Source organism: Tachysurus fulvidraco, chromosome 3 (genome assembly GCF_022655615.1).
Source record: "Tachysurus fulvidraco isolate hzauxx_2018 chromosome 3, HZAU_PFXX_2.0, whole genome shotgun sequence".
Classification (NCBI taxonomy): Eukaryota; Metazoa; Chordata; class Actinopteri; order Siluriformes; family Bagridae; genus Tachysurus; species Tachysurus fulvidraco.
The window spans coordinates 18,307,068-18,328,153 of record NC_062520.1 but is presented as its reverse complement, the minus strand read 5'-3'; the positions used below and the strand labels follow the sequence as shown (position 1 = coordinate 18,328,153).

Sequence of the window (21,086 nt, the reverse complement as noted above, 5' to 3'; positions counted from 1 at the left end):
CTGATGTTATACAGCATAATTTGACCATATACTTGATACATATTCTGCCCATTTGAATTTATCTAGTTTATGCCTGTTTTCTCCTATTTTGGTAGCTTTGTATATTTGTTCAATTCTTCCTTCACTTGCAACCCTTCATCTGCAAATCATGATAGTACACAGTATGCTTTAGGTTAGCAACATTCTGGTGCATTACATAGATGTTCCTAATGAGGTAGTTTTATTACATCAGTTTATTACAAACGCTCACAAAGCACTTTATTAGGCACACCTGCAATTACCTAACCATCTAATCCTATGGCAGCAGTGAATAATGGGAAAGACTCTCTGTGTGCTTTCATGGTTACTATATAATGTTTGTTTGGGGATATGTAGGAGGCATGAACCAGTGTCATGTTCAAATTCAATTCATATCAGCAAAACAAAACAACATTTAACATGCTTCAACACAATATTCTCTGTGTTTATTGTCTCACAGTACTCAATGATTGGCTGCTCATTGATCCACCAACTCATATTTCATATTATGACAAAATCTTTGCTATATTATTATTTCCTCCATTTCATTTTCTGTAGGAAATTATAACTCTTCTTGATATATCTCCCATTCAAGATAAAAGATATCATGAAACTATGTGTGTTTATATAAGTAGCAGGCAGGCCATAGTCAAGTCAGTGCACAGGTAGGTGAGAAGATATGAAAACAATATATCTGTAGGGATTTTGTGAGTCCCACAAGGCAGGCAAGAATTCCTTTATGTCTTATTAGATGTACAGTATGGAAGGCCTGTCTGTAACATAAACAACAGAGGAGCCAGGATCTGTTGAGCCAAAGTAATTTTATAGCCAATCCAATGTGCAACATTTTCATCCATACCAGTGACAGAGGTGGGAAGGAATTCAGCCATCAGTTTGATCAGTCATATGGCAACGCATTCTGGCCCAAAGCGCCTGTCTCTCTCATGTCCAGAACCACATCAAGTTCTGCTGTGCTACAGGTGGTGTAAAGGTAGGTGATCCACATTGTTGTGGATTTGCCATTTCCTGTATTAATCGGATTGTATCAGCTCAGTAGGAATACATTCCTCATAGACAGGAGGTGTGCTTGTGATATTTTGTGCACCTTGGTGACTGACTAATACACAAAAAGTGCATCATTTGAGCCAGATTGCACATGCATGGAAAATGCTTGGAATTATATCCTTCTATGCTACTCCAGTGTTCAGCGTGTGGACAAACCGATTAGTCCATCTTTAGTAATGTCTTTTTCCTTTGAAATATCACAAGCCAGCAGACCCAGTCTGATACTCTTAGAGCTTTTTAGTTTAAAAACCAAATTCCACAAACAAAACCATATAGATTGCAAAACATGCAGTCAAGCAGGGCAATAAAAACCAGAAAAAGTGCAGAACCAAATGCTTAGAAATACACAATAGGCAACAAGCTGCCAAAACATAGTAAAGTGTATATGGAGTGGCAAGGTATGAAGTGGGTCTTCGATAATAGTTATGAGGAGGAGAATAGTTTTCACCACAGCTAATGGACATACATTGGGTACTACTGTTAAAACACTGAAGTATTCCTTAATAATTCCTGAATAATGTAAATAATCTGTTTATTAACTACAAGTTAGGTTCTGAATCTTTTCTACTCATTTTTGATTAATCCTATTTTTTTCTAAACAGTCACCTAATGCGTTTCTAACTACAGAATAAGAAAACTACCAACACATACAAAAACCAAGTCCATGTGTCTGAACACTAAGTTGATAGAGGGAACAGGAGCAGATGGTTTGTCTCTCTTTCATGTACATACTTTTGTTTTGTCTCTGGTTACACTATTTCACTTTCACCATAATTCATGTTATTCTTATAAGACGTTTCCTAACTCCTAAACGTTCAGTAATGCAAATAAAGTTCTGTTGTGTCTTCCAGTCCAGAAAGAAATGTAGACTGGCATGGAGTAGAGATGCACTGACACTGTGCTCTGTCACTTACACTAATAAAATTATATTTGATAATAAAGTCTGATACCAAGTGATGCTTCGTGACATATGCTTCTGCTCGTGCACAGACGATACAAGTAACAGTGATCTGGATATATTTCAGGATTAATGATGCTAATCAAAAATCAGACTGCACCCAGCATGGATGACCGAGTGCAAAGAACAGTATAGCAAGCATGGTCATTAAAATCTGATTATTTGTGAGCTTGTAGCTGTGAGGTGAACATAAAGAGAAATGGTTCAGGATAACAGATTTTCAGTTCAATGAGCAATGAGCACAGAGAAATACATGAGCAGCACATGACAGCAACCAACACTGCAGCACAATGCTGAACAAGTGAGAAAAATGTCTTCACACAACCCTAGCTGAGTGAAAATTACAACAATCATCCAGTATTTTGTTCTTGAAGATTGTATGCTATTTGTCCTTGACATCAAGGGATTGATGCCGTGTAAACACTGGTAGCTGTACAGAAGAGGCAAAACCCTCCCTTCTCCACTCAACCCTACTCAATCCTATTTGTGTATTGCACCTAGCTTATTCAATAAATTTTAAATCAGCTAGCATTATAAAGTAAAAACCAAGTAGTAGCCTAATTACATGAAAATGCATGTGTGTTTTAATTGGCTAATATTTAAACAAAGCAAACATAAACAGGACTAAATAAATCTAAATATTCATTCAAAAATATTCATGCCAATATTAAGTTCATTACTGACAACTGTGAAAATATGTCTTTGTATTAGCGTATTCATAATTCCCTAGTTGAACATCATATACTTCTAAGATCAAAAATACTCTATAATAATAATATCTCTCTCTCCCTCTCCCTCTCTGGAACAGTTGAGTAAACAAAGTGTCTCTTCTGAACTGACATGACTTTCCTGACAGCTCTAATGGTCTCAAGGTGCATTTTTGTTCAATTACTACCAACCGCAGAACAAGTATTTTTTGCTCCGTTTCTGACTTTCCCCTTCATCACAAAGAAGCCATTTTTGCAGGCTATTTCTTTATTTTCTTTCTTCCTCTTGACTGATATGACTTGCTGTTTTTGCCATTGAGATGTTTCTAACTTGCAAGCTAGAGGCAATGTAATTATGCAGCACTGGCAGCTTGTAAGAAGGCCTGATCATTATCATTGAAATTGGCTCTGACCTTATCTTAATCATCTCCTTGGTGGGTTTTGCATTAACCTGTCCCTGCTGTGTCTTTATTATCCTCCATGTTTAATGAGATCAGCTCCTTTGAGATCTTCTCTCAGTCACAGCCTGTTTGGCTGGTAAAAGTCTAAATGTCCTCACTTGTCTGTACCTGTGCTGGAATTAGTTAAAGGCATAGTACAACATTGTCCATTTCATAAAAAATACAAACAACAACATCATCATCAAAAAAATGAAGATTATTTTTTTACAGTATGAACAACTGACTTATGTTTGAGGCATTGCCATATCAAAGTTTTTTTGACCAGTTGACAGAACACAGATTTTCAGTGACATGAGCACTGGGAGGATCTAAAGACAAATTTATTTTTTACATCGCTGAAGACAGAACCAGTGGCATATTGAAATTCACTGAGCTCATTGTTGGACTCTATGATATCAAGAGGAGATCTGAACTCCATGTGATCTTTACACCAATTCAACACTTGTTTGTCTGTATATTTGTAATCACACCCCAGTGTCACCCATATGAGGATGGGTTCCCCTTTGAGTCTGGTTCCTCTCAAGGATTCTTCCTTACCAATTTAAGGGAGTTTTTCCTTGCCACTGCTGCCTGAGTCACCTCAGACTTGCTCATAGGGGATAAATACATACATACACACTGTGAACTATATATATATATATATCTTAATTTTTTACTATATTAATTCTTTTTTCTCCTTATGTTTAACTTCTGTTCTATGTTTATGTTCTGTAAAGCTGCTTTGAGAGGAAGCCCATTGTAAAAAGCGCTATACAAATAAACTTGAATTAAATTGATTTGAATTCAGTACAATCCATTCTGCCAATGCTTGTCTATGGAGATTGCATGACTAAATGTTTAAGCTGGATTTTTATGAACCTTTTAGCTGGGAAATCTGGGAATAAGACATTATCAAGAATAAACTGAATGAAAACAAGTCGTAACTAATTGCTCTTCAGTCTCTCAGTCTGTCTGGGTGTTTTGCTTGGAGCACTGCCTTGTTGAGAAGTATGACACCTTCGCCTCACTCTTTAGAACTTGGGAGAGTGTTAAAGTAGTTTAAGGCAGTAAGCTAGGCATGAGAGTATTCTGACAGGAATGGTATGTCCTAAACGCTTGTCTGCTTAATTAGAAAGGTGTCATCCAAAATGTGAAAAAACAAAACAAAAAAACTTGGTGTCATCTCTATATTCATTACATCTATGTTCAATATTAATAGGACATTAAATATGGATTTACTACACTATGCCTGATCATGTATAATATAACTGTAATAATAATATATCTATTATGTTATTATTTTATCTATTGTATATATATATATTTTTTTTTATTATTATTTTTTTTTCTAACTATGCCTTACATTTCAATTGTGTCTGTACTACTATTTACTCAAAATACAAATATATAGACATTTCATCTGTCCTATAGGTCATTTTTTTTCTGTGCATGTCACTGTGACTGTCACTTCAGAGTTTGTTCTAAGCAAACACATGCCAGTTATGCGGCTCCCTGTTTGTTTTGTTAGTATGGGGAGCCACAAACCCAAACCCTTATTATAAATCAGTTGCTGCTGCTAACTCACCATAATATTACTTCCATACCCATCTCTCTCTACAATACACCATCCATAAAACATGCCAGTGAGATGAAGCGCACATCTCCGCAGAAGGTTGGCTTGTATATTAGTTTCCTCGGAGGCAGGGAAAACCAATCCATAAGAACGTTAGCCCTTTGGTGCTACAGGCATGACATTCTTCAACTTGCCAAATAATGGGAGCCTTTCATAAGCACTATCTGGAAAAGTCATAAAAACATTCAGCCACCGTGAGAGATCCTACAGAGTCGACACATTCCTCTCCCCTCAGGTTTCTCTTTTTGCTATATAGATACGGAGACAGGCAGCATGGGTATAGCAGATGTACCTTTTGAGTAGAAGGGAAATGTTCCAGGGGGAAAAATGTGAGACAAAAATACACTTTTGTGAAAAAACTAAACCTCAAAGCAATATTGACAAAAATGCTGGGTTTTATGCAAAGGAAAAAACTTGAAAACAGTGTTTTGCCTTCCATTATTTCCTATTTTTAGGTATACATTGGTAGACAATTGTCGCCATAGGCAGCCTAAAATTACAGCTTACAGTTCAAGAAAATGGCATATTGGGGCCAAGATAATTAAAGAAGTCCACTGAAAGAAAGGCTAAATACATGTTTGGGGTCATTCCTGAGAAAGTTTATGATTTCTGCGATGATTAAAGCACTTTTCAGATCATCTCTCTCTCTCTCTCTCTCTCTCTCTCTCTCTCTCTCTCTCTCTCTCTCTCTCTCTCTCTCTCTCTCTCTCTCTCTCTCTCTCTCTCTCCTTTCCAACATATATGCATGTCTGACCACTGTATTTACTTATAGCTCCAGCCCCTGAATGGAATTTTGCTGATATTTATTGTCTCTTCCTGCAACCTGAGCTGTTTTTTTTTCTTTCGCCTTGTTTAGTGGAAATAGCTATTTTGTGATTTGCTGACATTGGCGCGCAAGTAGTTATAGCTGTATGATTTATCTTAATCAGCACTGTTTCTTTGCTCTGTCTGGCAGGCCCTGGGAGGAGAGATGAAGCTGAAAGTGAAGCGGCTCTACATTGTGGTCTTTCTGTCTCTCCTCACCCTGTCAGCAATGATGATAAACACATATTCACCTTTGCCCTGTGAGCAGAAATGTTTGCTATCACAAGGGCCTCACCCTAACCAACCCACTGAGACAGAAGCAAGGGACTCTAAGCATCTACCTTCAAGCATTCGAAGACGATCTTGGAAGCTTTCTAAAATAAAAGCTTCAGAAAAGCACATACCATTAATTGACCAGCAACATCGGAAAGGCAATAAGGTACAGGAAAATGTCCAGATTTCATCCAGAAGTAATGCAAAAAGAACATTTCTGAAGCGAAAACAAGAGTCATATCAAGGCAGAAACAAACCCTCCAACCAGACATATATGGCCAATACAAACGAGAGATTGTCTAACCAACCAGGCAATGGCATTGACTCCAAATATCATCTTCATGTTCCAAGACATGACCAAACCATATTTCAGTCTGCCAACATGCATTCCCTCCACACAGCCATTAAGCCATGCAGGCACAAATGCACTCCAGATGGGCCCAAACCAGAGGGGCTGAAGTGGAAATCTAGTGTAGGGTTGTCTGTAAAACTTGAATGGGACACAAAAGTAACCAAAACATATGAAAGACAAGCACAGATCTCTGAGAAGCTTCAATCTATGGTTGAAAACAACCGTATCTCTGGAGAAGGGGCTGAGGGGACAGACTTCATGACTAACTGGTGCAAAACTTTGCATGATCAACATTTCAGTAAAGTTTTAGACCAAACTAGAGCTGAATCTTTGCCTTGGTTTAGTAAAGATGATGTAAAAAAGATGAATCTCCTTGCCAGAGGCACTGTGTTGAGTAAAGCCAGAATTCCAGGTCATGGCCAAGTGCTTCAAGTGGGACTCGGTGGTTGCAATGAAAATACTGCTTCGCCAACGGGGGACCATTACAGACTCTGCCAAACAGGACAGTGTGCCCTGATCAAGCGCCCCAATGATTGGTTTGAAGTTCTTGCGTTTCATTTGGATAGGGTCTTGGGTTTGAACCGCAGTCTTCCAGCAGTGCTAAGGACCTTTCATAGTGATCTGTTGCCATACAAGTATACCACTGGTTCAGGCAGACCTGTGGTGTGGTGGGACCCAGATATTCAACATCTAGCTGATGATGATAATGACCAGAACTCTTTTTCCCTCATGTGGCCCCAGTATCAGGATCTGCTCAAAGCTAAATGTGGGATGCAAATACCTCTGAATTCTTCAGTGTGTGTAGGTGTACACCATTCAGAGTGGGGAAGATTGGCTCTGTTTGACTTCCTGCTCCAGGTGAGAGGTTAGAGTCAAATTGCTTATTTGTCTTATTGGAAGCCAAGAAACATAATAAACACTTAAAGAACCCTGTTTCCTCTGAATATAGGCATAAATGAATTTTGGGAAGTGATGTCTGTAGGGTATCCAGATAAGATTATGCACAGCAGCTTGAGGTGAGTCATTCTGTAAGTGTAGGAGCTTCAGGCTGAAAATGTTGCAGGGACAGAGGGAGTATCAGGAACAATTTGGCATGTCCACAGGGTTAGCGCAGCCAGAGAAGGAGAAGAGTTTTAGCATCTGGCATGAGTTCAACAAAACAAAAACACATCATTATTGCAATAGTATTTTAACATTATCAGTATTGAAATTAGTTTTTAAAATGATTCACTGAGTGAAATGGAGGACTCTAAGTCCTGTGTTAAGTAAAGAGTGACTTGCCTGCCAAAATCAGTACTGCACAAAATCCTGATGAGCTTTTTCATCAGTTCATTCATTTCCCTCTCAGACAGCAGCCCATCTCATACAGCTTAGTGCAATGAGCCTGCTTTTTCCTTCTTATTTTGTTTTGATTGCATTTTCTCTTCTAAGGAATGGGTTTTCTGATACACTTCTATTTAGAAGAACCCTAGTACACAATTCTGTCTACAGTGTGGTTGATGCTTGAATTCATTCTTCCGTGAATCACTGATGAGTTCAATGTCCGTGCCGTAGGGCAGTGTTTTATTACACATATACCTTAATATTGAGATATGTAATTAGAATGGTGATACATCTACTTAGTTTACCTACCCAACCCATTAGGCAAAGACTTGGATAGGTTTAGTGTTTACACTGAAGCAATAGCCACACAGTAATAGCACTGCAGTAAAAGTAAATGGCATTTGTAATCTGCCAATTATAGTTAATGTTGTTATTAATTAAAGGCTTATGCTTGTAGGACAGAAACCTAATTGAGTTGTTTGAATATGTTTGTTCTCTTTTGTTCATTCTGTAAGTAACACCAATAAATAGAGACTATCAGATAAGAAAATTCTTCCTGCAAATAGCAGTGCACAAACTAAAAATATATATTTCAGCATCGAAACAATGGAGTTCATATGCACATAATAACAAAGGGGATGTGTTTTTGTATAGAGCAGAGAATAATAATAGGTCAAAGTCACACATAAGTAAAGTATACAGTAAATACTGTAGCTTCTAGGGTTAAGATATAGTAACATTTTACTAATTCTTGTTGAACTTTACAGTCAGTACACTGCAAAGTGAGATGGCTAGTTTGGAGGTGACACTAGGGATGAAGATAAAATTTTTCATGATTCAGATCAACGGTCAGCTAGGATCAGATGATAATGTGAGTTTGATCTCTCTGGTACAGGATATGCATTTTAATGGTAATAAACTAGAGACCGAAATTGACAAACCAAACAATTTCTGTCTTTATTAACCATTATGGTTTATGTAGTGGTGCAGAACCATTATACTGTATGTCCTTATAAATCACAGGCCAAAACCCTTGATTGTTTAAGGCATCAAACAATAACATTCAATGAATGTGTAGTGCTTATACAGAGTGTGTATACATATTTGAGTGTAAGATGAGATAGCTATGATAGTCCATGAAAAAAATGGAGAAAAAGTCAATGAGTGTAACCTGGCCAACAGCTAATAGCATACTATTGATTTGGTGCGATTTGCTGAGCAGGATCCCTGAACACTTGTTTTAAGATTCTCGCTGAACAGCTCTGTGGGCTTTAAGCTGCAAGTTAACACCCATCATTGTGAAGGACACATTCACTGTCACTACAGAAGAATTTCTGGTAACTGTGCATAAGACCTTTATGCATTGAGCTATTTTTCTTATAAACTGATTCTTTTATAATGTTTTGGTGTTTCAAGGCAACAAAGCAAAGCATGCTATGGAATATCAATTGTTCTTATTAATCCATACTATACATTACTTAGGGTTACTGTATACACCATCGGTATACACCACAGGGTCCAGGAAACAAAAAATTTACTTAAGGAATGGTATGGGCTGGCTGAGCATGTACATATGTCATTTGGTCTATGCTTATATGTCGAATGTAGATATTATTATTATTTATTAATTATATGTTATTATGCATTTACAGTTTTTTTTTACTTATCATGGAATTACCTTCAGGTCAGTTGTGTCAGTTTGGTCATTGTAGGATTCACAGCTTTTCCATCAGTAGTGCATAACCCTATACTATTCAAAATATGATTCAAAACAGAAAAAGACAATCATTAAGGGGGAATAAAAATATACATATATCTATTTGTAATCTACAGTGTAAAATTATTTGATATTCTGGATCCATATTGCACAAGATTATATAACTCAGTAATAAGGATCTGAAAGTTAAAAACTGAGGTTATCTCAGCTAAAAGAAAGCACATAGAGGATGTCATGAAGATGAATACACTGTTTACAGAATACAGTCCAGTGTGTGTTGGAACAGAAACATGTTGACAAAAAAAGACAAAAAAAAATAAATAAAAAAAATGTACTAACTGTGTAATATTCTCTCTCTCTCTCTCTCTCTCTCTCTCTCTCTCTCTCTCTCTCTCTCTCTCTCTCTCTCTCTCTCTCTCTCTAAAAATCTCTATATTACATTGTCCATATAAAAATGAATTCTTCACACCGAGGTTAATTGCCTCCCACTGGCTGTTCTGAATGTGCAAAATTTATACTCCTAACTGTGGCCACACAAATACCAACCTGTTGGACTGAAACTGGGTTCTTGTGTGCATTTGTGAGCTGCTTTTCACAGCCGTGTGCAAAGTTACAGGGATGTGTGAAAGCCTGAGTATGGGGAAAGAGTTCTAGAGTGTGCTGTTCCATTGTACACTGTGATGGTCATTTTTACCCATAATCCTCCCCGTTGTTATTTCAATTACCATGTGAACTGTGCTGTAACTGTGAACCCATGCTGTATTTGTTTACCTTTTTCACCCAGACACCCTGTGATCTGAACTTTAGAACTACTTCTCTAATGACAGAAAAATCTTCAGTAGAAGGCTTATTTAATGACTGCCAAATCCTCCTGTATATGGATGCTTAACCATCTACTGAGTCTTGTTCATTAAAGTACTCAAGAATAAATTTTCTGATGATAAGAAAATTATACCATACCTTTCCAATTATCACACTCCAAGGTCACTGCCATATTGATGAGATCTATATCTGCTGTCATAATTGGAGCATGGAATTGAAAACCCATGCTAAAAAATAGTGGAGATACATGTTTGAAATTCACCTTCAGAAAACAACCAACTATTTGGGTTATAATGTCTTCTAGTATGGTTTACACTCTCCTCTTTTTTTTCACTAAACATTAAAGTATTGGCACTCTTGGCGCTGTGTGGGTGCGTGGGCAGCCATTTCTTGCCGAGCCAAGGTACTGTTCACTGGAGAAGCAATATTATAAAACCTATTATAGTCCTGATAAAACAAACCTCAACCACAGCTCTGCATAGTACAACCTTAAAGATATAAACCACACAGGAAAATATACAGTATATTTGTAAGCAGCCTCTTTGACATGATAGCATTACTTAATCTAATCTTATCTCATAACATTCTCATTCTTATATCTTATAGCATTACATTTGTTTCCATTTCATCTAGCTGTAATAATAGTGCTGTGAAGGTGACAGCGTGGTTCTTTCTCTAATCCACTCACTCTGTCTGTATATGTGTGTGTGTGTGTGTGTGTGTGTGTGTGTGTGTGTGTGTGTTTATCTCCCGCAGGTGAACGACAGACTGGACCGATACTGCTGTGGGTTTCAGCCTGACCCTGCTGATATGTGTGTGGAGAACCTTCTCAATGTCAAATGTGCAAACCCTAAAGATTTAATGCTAGTGCATATTCTGGTAATGTCATTTTCTCTGTTGGCTGCATGGAGGTTTTTATACTAAACCTTTATACAAAAGTGGTTTAAAGTGGCGTTTCTACATTGAGAAATCATCCATGTCCTTGGTTTAGGATTTATCTCTCTCTCTGACATCCTTGCATGCATAAATGATGACATGGTGGCTTCACTGAAACATAACACTCTTGCACTTTTTTGCTCCTGATGCATGCAGTTCTGCCGACTTGCCAGAAGACAAGAAGCAGATAGAATCTGTTGCAATCCCTATGAAATAACCCTTTTTTTTACCTGTGCAGAATTTGAGAGGATATTTTAGTTGTTATTATATTTTACTCACCGATAAATGCTAAAATTAACATCCTGGCCACTCTGCTGTATATACAGTCGAGAGTATGCAGAGTTTTATTTCCCTCTTGAAGCCCTGAGCAACAACTAAACATAGAACCAGTTATTTTTATTATACTGTCTTGTTTTCTGAAATACTTCACACTCACATATCAAAAATAAATAGATGTATAGTTGAATAGTTATCATGGGATATCACACATTTTCCAGTGTGTTACATTTTATGGTACGCAAATGACTATGGTACTCTGTATTGGTTTTCGTATCTAGCATCCCATAAAAGATTAGAAATTCTTTATATTTTATTTACACACATTCTGAGGATGTTAAATGTAATATGCAGAATGAAATTGTAATTATATCAGAAATGACAGAAATGCTCTAAGGGCTTAAAACTGTCAGCTATGTGTCAGGTGCATTTTCTTTCTTCTTATATGATTTGACAAATGTGTCAGCTTTGCTTTTTGTTCATTGTCGAAAAGCTTTAAGATTACTAATATGTTTAGAACACATTAACATAAATTGATTTTAGGTATAATGAAATTGTTTCAGTGGGTACTGACTCTCTCTCTCTCTCTCTCTCTCTCTCTCTCTCTCTCTCTCTCTCTCTCTCTCTCTCTCTCTCTCTCTTTTCTCTCCAGGTTCGGAGGACAGATCCCTCCAGACTAGTCTTTATAGATAATGCAGGCAGGCCTCATCACCCACAAGACAACCTCAACTTCAGACTGATTGAGGGCATTGAGGAGTAAGTGCTGACATTTATTAATCATGACCTGTAAAAAGCTACTGCCTATAAAGTCTTATGCATATGCATGTCCTATACATATGCATTGATGTATCTACTTTATATAAAGGCTTTTATTTAATCCATTTGAAAAGTTCAACAAAAACTTTAGATAACATTTCAGAGAAAATGTTCAAGACAACACACGTTGCTCGATTTATCTTCATTTATTACTATGTGTGTTAAGTAAAAATGCATTATCCAGTGTACACTAGAATGTAAACATTAAAATCAAATCATTTTTCAAAAAATATATAAAATGTGAATTTAAGGTTTATTTTTTATCTTAAACTTAAGCTTAGCTGCTGTTCTTATTTCTGGGGCTCAGCACATGGTGCAGGTAAAGACACAGGGCAATTCCCGTTGCCCCGTTGACTAAGGTAACCAAGTGCAAGAGTGGGGCAGACGAGGAAGGGTGAACACAGGCTACCAACCAGATCAACAAAACCTGAGCATCTTGGCCAGGGTGCAAACCAAGCAGTTTTGTTACACACTCAATAGCGATAGCCAACAAGTTGATTGCAGAAGCAGTGTAGTGGTGCTAATGAGATATGATGTGGTGTCAAATCTGTAGGAGCTTCAGAATTAGTCTCAACACATATGGTACTGCGGTGAGGCTAAAAAATATTAAAATGCTTTTGCAGCTTTGTAGCAGCATTCCTTGTCGAATCCCTAGCAGCTTCCATGTTGAATGGATCTGCCTTGTGTTTTCTTTATCCTTTATCCAAACTACTTTGATTTGTGCTTATAGTTTTACGTTTATATAAGATTGCCATGTAGGTTCTTGGTGCTAGCTGTGTGTAAAATAAATTGATGAACTGCTGTACTAAACTATGTGATGTACAGTTTTTTATCCCGGGAGTTAGATTTTGGGACAACACCAGAAAAGGGTAGAATGTGAATTTGATTGGGAAACAGGTTTATTGAATTCATTTGATTTGATCAATTTTTTATATATTCTATGAACCTTTAGACAAGCTACTCAGAAGTGTGGCAAGTTGGAGTCCACTGATTTAGCTAGTAGTAACTAGTAATCTCATGCTTACTGGCAGTTTCCAGAAAATTGGCAGAATCAGAATGATAGTGTATGTACATTTATATTATCTCCAGTGTGCAAAGATGTATGACAGATTTTCTGAGAATCAATTAAACACAAAGCAAGTTACAGATGTGATGCATTGCTTTAAAGCGCAACAGCAGGTAATATGACACCTGCTGTTTTTTATATCTGTGACATGGACCACCAGCATTCAAGCAATCAGACAAGGTGCCTCAACCAGCATGACAATTATTTTGGCTATCAATTCAGAAAACTACCCCAACTTCACTAGCATTTCTACATGTATTTTAAGGGTGTGGCTAAGGGAACACTGAGGTAATATTTGCTTGGATTGTGAGCTTCATATCAGCTGCTTCACTTAATCTAAACCAAAATAGCCTGAGTGCAGAGCATGTTTTTGATTGGCAGGTTTCCAGAAAGAGCCATGTCAGTGCTGCGGTCTGGCTGTCTGGAGCAGCTGCTCCTGCGCTCACTGTCTGTGGATAAGGAGCTGTGGGAGCATCAAGGAGGAGAAGCAGGGCTCAGAGCCATCATCCAAACTCTGCAGCACAGAGCTCAAATCCTGCTGCAGCACACCCAGAACATGAGAGTAAACAGTGATCTGTGAAAAGACACCTGTTTAAAAGAACTTATGCTGACTACCTGCAGGCAAGTTAAAAGTTGTCAGATTGTGTTTTTTTTTTATTTTATTAATAATAGGTGATAGTTACAGCTGCTGCTGCATAGAGTGAATAATAATAATAATAATAATAATAATATGAATTATTATTATTATTATTATTATTATTATTATTAAATGTATATAGTTGTCAAACAACAGGTGCAGTGCACTTACAAGGACATGCTTTCTAATGCGTCTAATATTGATGTTGACCATTCTCAAGAATAACTTGGGAATGTTTTTGTAGTTTTTTTTTTCACCATCCTCAAAATTCTTTGTACAAAATAAACTGATAATCTAACCTAAAAGTAAAGTTTAGTTAGTTAGTTAGTTAGGTAGTTAGTTGGTTGGTTAGTTAGTTAGTTAGTTAGTTAGTTAGTTAGTTAGTTAGTTAGTTAGTTAGTTAGTTAGTTAGTTAGTTAGTTAGTTAGTTAGGCATCCATGTCCTTGAATAGATTTAGAAAATGTGGAACTTAAAATTCATACAGTACACTATTGAGATGTGAGACAGTTTTGCAGAAACAAATTTGGTCTGTTGAACATTGTTGTGTTCTCAGAATTCTTAGAGAAATCCCATCAGACAGCAGAGTCCAAAGATTTAAACACATCATCTGAGCTGAGCTGATCTGATTACTTCTGACAATCTAAATTGTTTACTAATTTAAGTTACTAATTTAATAACCTCAGAATAATAACTCAAATGACAAAATGACAATGTTATGTTATTCTTTACTGGAAGCAGTGATCGATAATGCATGACTCATAAAAGACTATGCTGACTGACTCATTTCCAGGCCGAGAGATTACAATGAATGCAGTGAGTTGCCCTGAAGGATATGAAATGATTTTCTGTTTTACATTATATATTCTTTATAAACAATATGTGAATACTAGCTGTACTAGTTTGTTATACATGATCAGGTGAAAAAGCTATTTGTAGCGTACTCGAGACTTTGGGACTGTACTGAGATTAAATCTGCTGTTCAGCTGCTACAGTATGAACAGGAAAACTGACTGAATGTAGCCTGCAGTAAAACTGAAGGGATGCTGCCGGGTGGAAAGGCATGTCTAAGAAAAGAAAAACTGTGTCAGCATTTCTTCTGTGACAAAGATGATTAACTCTTTCAGTTGCCCAGCTTTACTCGGTTCAGCCATTTGAAAAGATAATCTGGTGCTAAACAGCTAAACAAATTTTCAGCGTTTTAGCTGAGGTATGAGGATTAGTTTCTGATTCAGGAAAACAGGAAATAATTTTATTTCTATTCTTATCATAGGAAAACGGTTCCTTTTCATATTTAGTAACAGACTTGAATAGTTCTGATATATGAGGCTTAATAAAGTTTCCCTTTCATTTATGCCTGCTTTAGTCATTCATTTGAATTGTATTGAATTTGGTCAAAGGTCAAACATCTCTGCATAATTTGTTTTAGTTTTTTTAAATCTAAAGTATGAATACACTGCTGTCAGAACATCTGGATAACAAACTATGAACCTCAGCATTATGAGACTGTAAATAATATACCAAGGTAACACTTGCACAATTGATTTTTTATTATAATATTAAAAATAATATATATCATGTTGATAATGTATTACCCAAATTAGTTAAATAATCAACACCTAAATATACTTTTCATCAATGAGTACAATTAACTGCTTAATGAACAATAATACATTAATTATTATGTTTTCTGTTGATAATTGGCAACATTCAGAGCTTAATAGTTCATATATTTACACCAATGTTTATTTGGATTATAAGCAAAAACTTAAACCCGGCAGTAAGTAATTTATTAAAATTTAGGCAGGGAGCAAGGAACCAACCAGACACTGCGGGGTTAACTCTCAATGCCGGTCCCAAGCCCGGATAGAAATGAGAAGGTTGCCTGAGGAAGTTCATCTGGTGTAAAAATCTGTGCCAAAACGAATATTCGGATCAGATGATCTGCTATGGGACCCCTAGTGGGAGCTGCTGAAGGAAAACAACACAACAGTAGGTGTTTATGGTTAAAGGAACCTTCATGTAAATCAATCACTATGGATTATATTCATGTATTATGGTGAGTCATGGTGGACCCAGAGCTTATCCTGGGATGACTGGCAGAAAAGGAATTTCACACTGGACATACTAGTAATACTGTTTTAAACAATTCATTCCACATCCAGTCCTTTATCCAGTCCTTCACATGCAACATACATTTTTGTAAGTGTAACCCCAAAATATCTTCTGCTTCTAATTAAACATGCAGTTCAATCTACATTCCTTTTGTCCTCATGTTTTATACAGCTGTTATCTTTTATACAGATGTTTAACACCTGGAAACACTAGGGTTGCATTGAACAAACACTGTTGTTCACTGAATATGCTGTTATAGATTTCCTTTTTTTTTTTTTTTGTAGCTACATTATATTACAGTGTTGCTCCTCCACTGCAGTCTAATTAGCACAATACGACTGATGTCTTACAGGCTGTGGTGTTTTCTACTGTATACTGTATAAAACCTCAAAATATTTTTGCATCAAGCATGTAATTCACCTTTATGGTTTAAAATGTCTCAGTCAATCACAGCTGAGTGAATAATCGTAACTGGATATGCACTCTGAGTGTGTGTGTTAGAGAGAGAGAGAGAGAGAGAGAGAGAGAGAGAGAGAGAGAGAGAGAGAGAGAGAGAGAGAGAGAGAGAGAGAGAGAGAGAGAGAGAGAGAGAGAGAGAGAGAGAGAGAGAGAGAGAGAGAGAGAGAGAGAGAGAGAGAGAGAGAGAGAGAGAGACAAACCCTATTTCTAGGCCTATAAATAATAGTCGGTTTTATTGTAAGGGATCCTGCTTGGACTTATAATGCTTTATGTGCGTAGCAGGTATATAATTTTCATCTTTAGTGTTGGAAATGTTTTGCTTGTCGTCATCATACACATATATTTCATATTTATTAATTAATTAAGTTCATTTAAAAAAATAGAACTAGAACATTTTGGGGAACTTAAAACAAGGTGCCTGAGCAGTGAAAAGACAAATGTAAGAGTAGTATAAAACCAGACTGTTGTTGTTAATGAGACTCTGTGTGTGTGTGTGTGTGTGTGTGTGTGTGTGTGTGTGTGTGTGTGTGTGTGTGTGTGTGTGTGTGTGTGTGTGTGTGTGTGTGTGCGTGCGCGTGCGTGCGTGCGTGCGTGCGTGCATGCGTGCGTGTGTGTGTGCGTGTGTGTATGTGTGCTTCATGTCCAAGCAGAACACAAACAGATGCATGTTTCAACGTGGCAAGTTTAGGCTGCACATGGCCAAGCCTTTTGTGGCTGCAGTGCTCATGATGTAATGCTGGACCACTTTGACTGGCTTGTAACACCACTGTGCCTCAATCACATAAAATACAGTGATCAGAAGCACAGTTAAACAGAATTAAGACATTTAACAGGCTTATGGTCCGTATTACTGCAAACACTGCAACTCTGAAGTCCTTAACATTCATAAGGCTGCTATCTAAATCGAACAGGCCATGTCATTAAATTTTGTAAATAAGCAGACTACCTTCAGTAGGTGTCCAAGACCCTGCATGACTCCCTTTAATGACATTAATTAAATGTTACATTTTAATTAAATATGACATACAATTAATATGAAGTCCTCAGAGAGGCAGAGATAAAATCATGCAGAACTCGTTAATGTTTTGCCCTTACATCTGGCCATCAGACCTTATGAAGTTCTGAACTTTGGCATCTCAGCACAGCTACATATCTTTAGAGACAAGGTCCTTGGTCAGTAGCATGAACCCAAGGGCTCTGGCCTAATGTGTTGCTACTGCAGAGACCTGCAATAATAATGGAGTCTTAAGGTCCTCACCCGGGAGTGTTGCCATGACAATGCACAGTGTACTGAAGGCTCGCTCTTGACTCCGGTGTGATGATGTGATTAACGGCTCCCACTTGAAGCCTTAGTCTCAGGTGTGGTGGTGACGCAGAGGCAGGACAGACTGAGCTCTGCTCCACTGGGGCCATAATGACAATCTGTTCTGTGAGCACCCTTCTGCCACAGGCTATGTTTGCATCTGATACTTTCCCCTTGATAACGCATCAGCACCAAACTGGGTAGGAGAAAGCTGACTGTTCCCCTGTATGCATCTGCTAAATTAGTTTTGTATTAGTCACACACTCAAATGACGTGTTACCCACCCGCTCAAACGAACAGTGCCAACACATAATGCCAATTATAAGGCAGTGTGTTGTGAAATGTTGCATGTTTTCGGAAGAGTAAAATTACAATAATTACTGGAATTTATTGCAATTCACATGAGCCCCAAGACCACAATGACCACAATAACCACAAAACAGTCCCAAATCAGACACACTACCAATACCACACTACCAAACATATTTATTTTTAAATATTATTTCCCGGACTCTAATTATCAGTATGTTTGTTAGTATGATTTATTATAAATAAATATTACTTTATTTTACATGGTTCATACATGATGTTGGATGACAAAGCAAATAATCATGCATAAAACGTTATAGCTGAGGGGTTTTTCAAAAGCAGGGTTATAAGAATTGTTTTGTTGGAGAAACTACTGACCATGTGGAAGGTGCCAATAATTCTGGATTTGATTCTTCCCCAGTATGCTTAGGTATTTAACAATCTAGAGTGATAATACAATAGTGAATTGCATTAATGAAATGTCTTCTGTATTGAAACTAGAAGGTCAGAAGTGTAAATGTGTAAAAGAAGCCTGACAGAAATAGTCAATGAGACAAAGCCCTAACTTCAAACGAAGGAAGATTAACCTTGTTCCTTTCTTCTCACCATCAGGGCTTTTTTCTTTTCTTTTTTTTGCAAACATAAAGGCCAATTAGTGACTCACAGTTCCCTCCGGAGAAGCAGAATACTGCAGTCAATGTGTGTATGAAGCCCAAAGATCACTGAATGCTAGCTCAAGGCAATCAACTCCATTATACAGTGTAATGGGAAGAAACAAACTATTGAGGCATTCGTTATTACCTTTTGTGAATAATTTAAAAGTGTCACTGCCTGTGTCAAGTCAGTATTAGATATAACCAAAGTTACAAAACCAGTGTATAATATAAATACAAATGTTTTTATTTCCAATGTGTCATTTTCCAATGGTTCACTTGATTTGGTTTAATAACCTTACTAGTGAATGTTCTTTAAAGAGTGAAATTATAAGGTCATTACACACTATTTCTATAAATCAGCTGGAAACAAGTAAAGGAAACACCCTAGCTCTTTGGTAAACTGTAACGTAAAGCAGCAAATATCAACACTTTATAACACAGCAGGAAAAAAAAACATTTCACGACTCTCTGAATTGCTAAAATGTCTTAGGATATTAGACAAATTAAATGCATAACTGCACTACCATTTCTGGCTCCACCATGCCTGTAAGCACTCCAAGCAATATATGGGCATGCCCTTGATGTGATGCCAGATGCTATCCTGGGGGATCTCCTCCCAGACCTGGATCAGGTCAATCCTGGACAATCTGTGGTGCTACTGGGTGACTTTGGATGCCTAAATATATTATGTCCCAGAGATACTCAATTGGATTCATGTCTGGGGAACATGTGGGTAAGTCAAAGGCATCAATGCTTTCATCATCAAAAAAACGGCCTACACATGGCTAAATGAGGCCGAGCATTAGCATGCTCCAGGAGGAGCCCAGGGCCGACTGCACCAGCATACGGTCTGATACTGGCTTTGAAAATTGCATCTCAGTACCGAACAGCAATAAAGGTACCATTGGCTAGCATTTTAGTGCCTTCAAGGATATTCCTCCCATCCCATTATTGACTTACCACCAAACCAGTCATGCCAGATGATGTCACAGGCAACATAATGTTCTCCACAGAATCTCCAGACTCTTTCAGTCTGTCACATGTGCTCAATGTGAACCTGTTTTCATTTATGGAGAGAATGGGGCTACAATGGCAGAACTTCTATTTTCTGGTAAATAGCAACCATACTGAACAGTTTTGGGCTGTGTGTACAGGTACCACTAGGGGGAGGTTGGACGCTCATGCCACTCTCATGGTGTCTGTTTCTTACAGTCTGATCAGAAACAAGAATTCCATTAAACTGATGGAGGTTTATAGGCCTCTTGGAGTGCACCACCTGTTTCTCCAGCAGATTCTAGTCCTGCTGTTGGGTTGTTGCCCTTCTACGGCCCCGTCCAGCTCTACTTGTATGACAGCCCTTCTCCCTCTATGTTCTTGAAACTTTGCTACAAGACACAATAAAAGTCTTTGTGATGTATGGATGTGTGAGCTTCGAAAGGTTGGACTACCTGTACCTCATCATGCTACAAGTACTGTAGTAAAAAAAAACCCCACAAAACTAGAGACAAATCAGCCAGGAATGATAAAGAGAGAACAATTGTCAGTGGCCACTACCTGAAAACCCATTTCCTTTTTTGGGGTTGTTTTGCTGTTGCCTTTCCATTGTACTTATTGTCACATTTGTCACTTTCATTTCCAATGAAGAAGGTGAAACTGATTCATAATCACTTTCTAACCGGACTGATATCCCTTAATTTAATTGACTTGTTGTAATACTGTGATAATTAAGTGTTCCCTTAATTTTTTTAAGCAGTGTATTATATCTTAATTAAGCCCCCAGGTGGTCCAGCGGCAATATCCCTGGCTCTCATTGCCAAGGCCCGGGCTCGATTCCCAGGCAGGGCGCCAACCCAGCCACTGAAGAGATAACTCTCAGTGCCGGATAAAAATGGGAGGGTTGTGTCAGGAAATCTAATATGTGATCAGTGGTGGCGACCCCGAACAGGGAGCAGCCGAATGGAGAGGAAAAACATACAAAATAAATTGTATTAATTAATTATACAGGTTGCATGGTGGCTTAGGAGTTAGCACTATTGCTGGGGTTTGAAGTTTGAGTCCCATGCTCAGTGTTTACATGTTCTTCCTGATCTTTGGGGGTTTCCTCCAGAGTCCAAAGACATTTGCTGTAATCTGATTGCCATCTCTAAATTGTTCATAGGGTGTGTGTGTGTGTGTGTACGTGCGTGCGTGCGTTTGTGTGTGTGTGTGAGATTCCCTGCAATCCTGTGTATGATAAGTGGTACACAAAACACAGAAACAACAGCTATATTTAAGGCCTTTGTTTGATAAGAAGTTATATGATTTACTAATTCAGGGTCATGTAAAATCTTAATCTTAGCAGACAAAAAATAGAAGACATGACATTCAGTCAGAGCATTCACCTGCCACATGTGCATTCACGCT

General features: G+C 37.7%; 1 protein-coding gene across 2 annotated transcripts in view; it reads left to right on the top strand.

The window, feature by feature from the left end:
- gask1a (golgi associated kinase 1A) overlaps positions 1-15,195 on the top strand; it is a 17,954-nt gene extending 2,759 nt beyond the window's left edge. Inside the window, exons 3-6 of one of the 2 annotated variants that reach the window (XM_027148904.2) lie at positions 5,777-7,108; positions 10,869-10,991; positions 11,977-12,080; positions 13,588-15,195. In XM_027148904.2, the coding sequence (XP_027004705.1) occupies positions 5,792-7,108; positions 10,869-10,991; positions 11,977-12,080; positions 13,588-13,786 (1,743 nt within the window). In that variant the 5' untranslated portion in view covers positions 5,777-5,791 and the 3' untranslated portion in view covers positions 13,787-15,195. The remainder of the gene's footprint in view (positions 1-5,776; positions 7,109-10,868; positions 10,992-11,976; positions 12,081-13,587) is intronic. The other variant, XM_027148905.2, reaches the window with a different exon arrangement.
- The last annotated feature ends 5,891 nt before the right edge of the window (positions 15,196-21,086 follow it).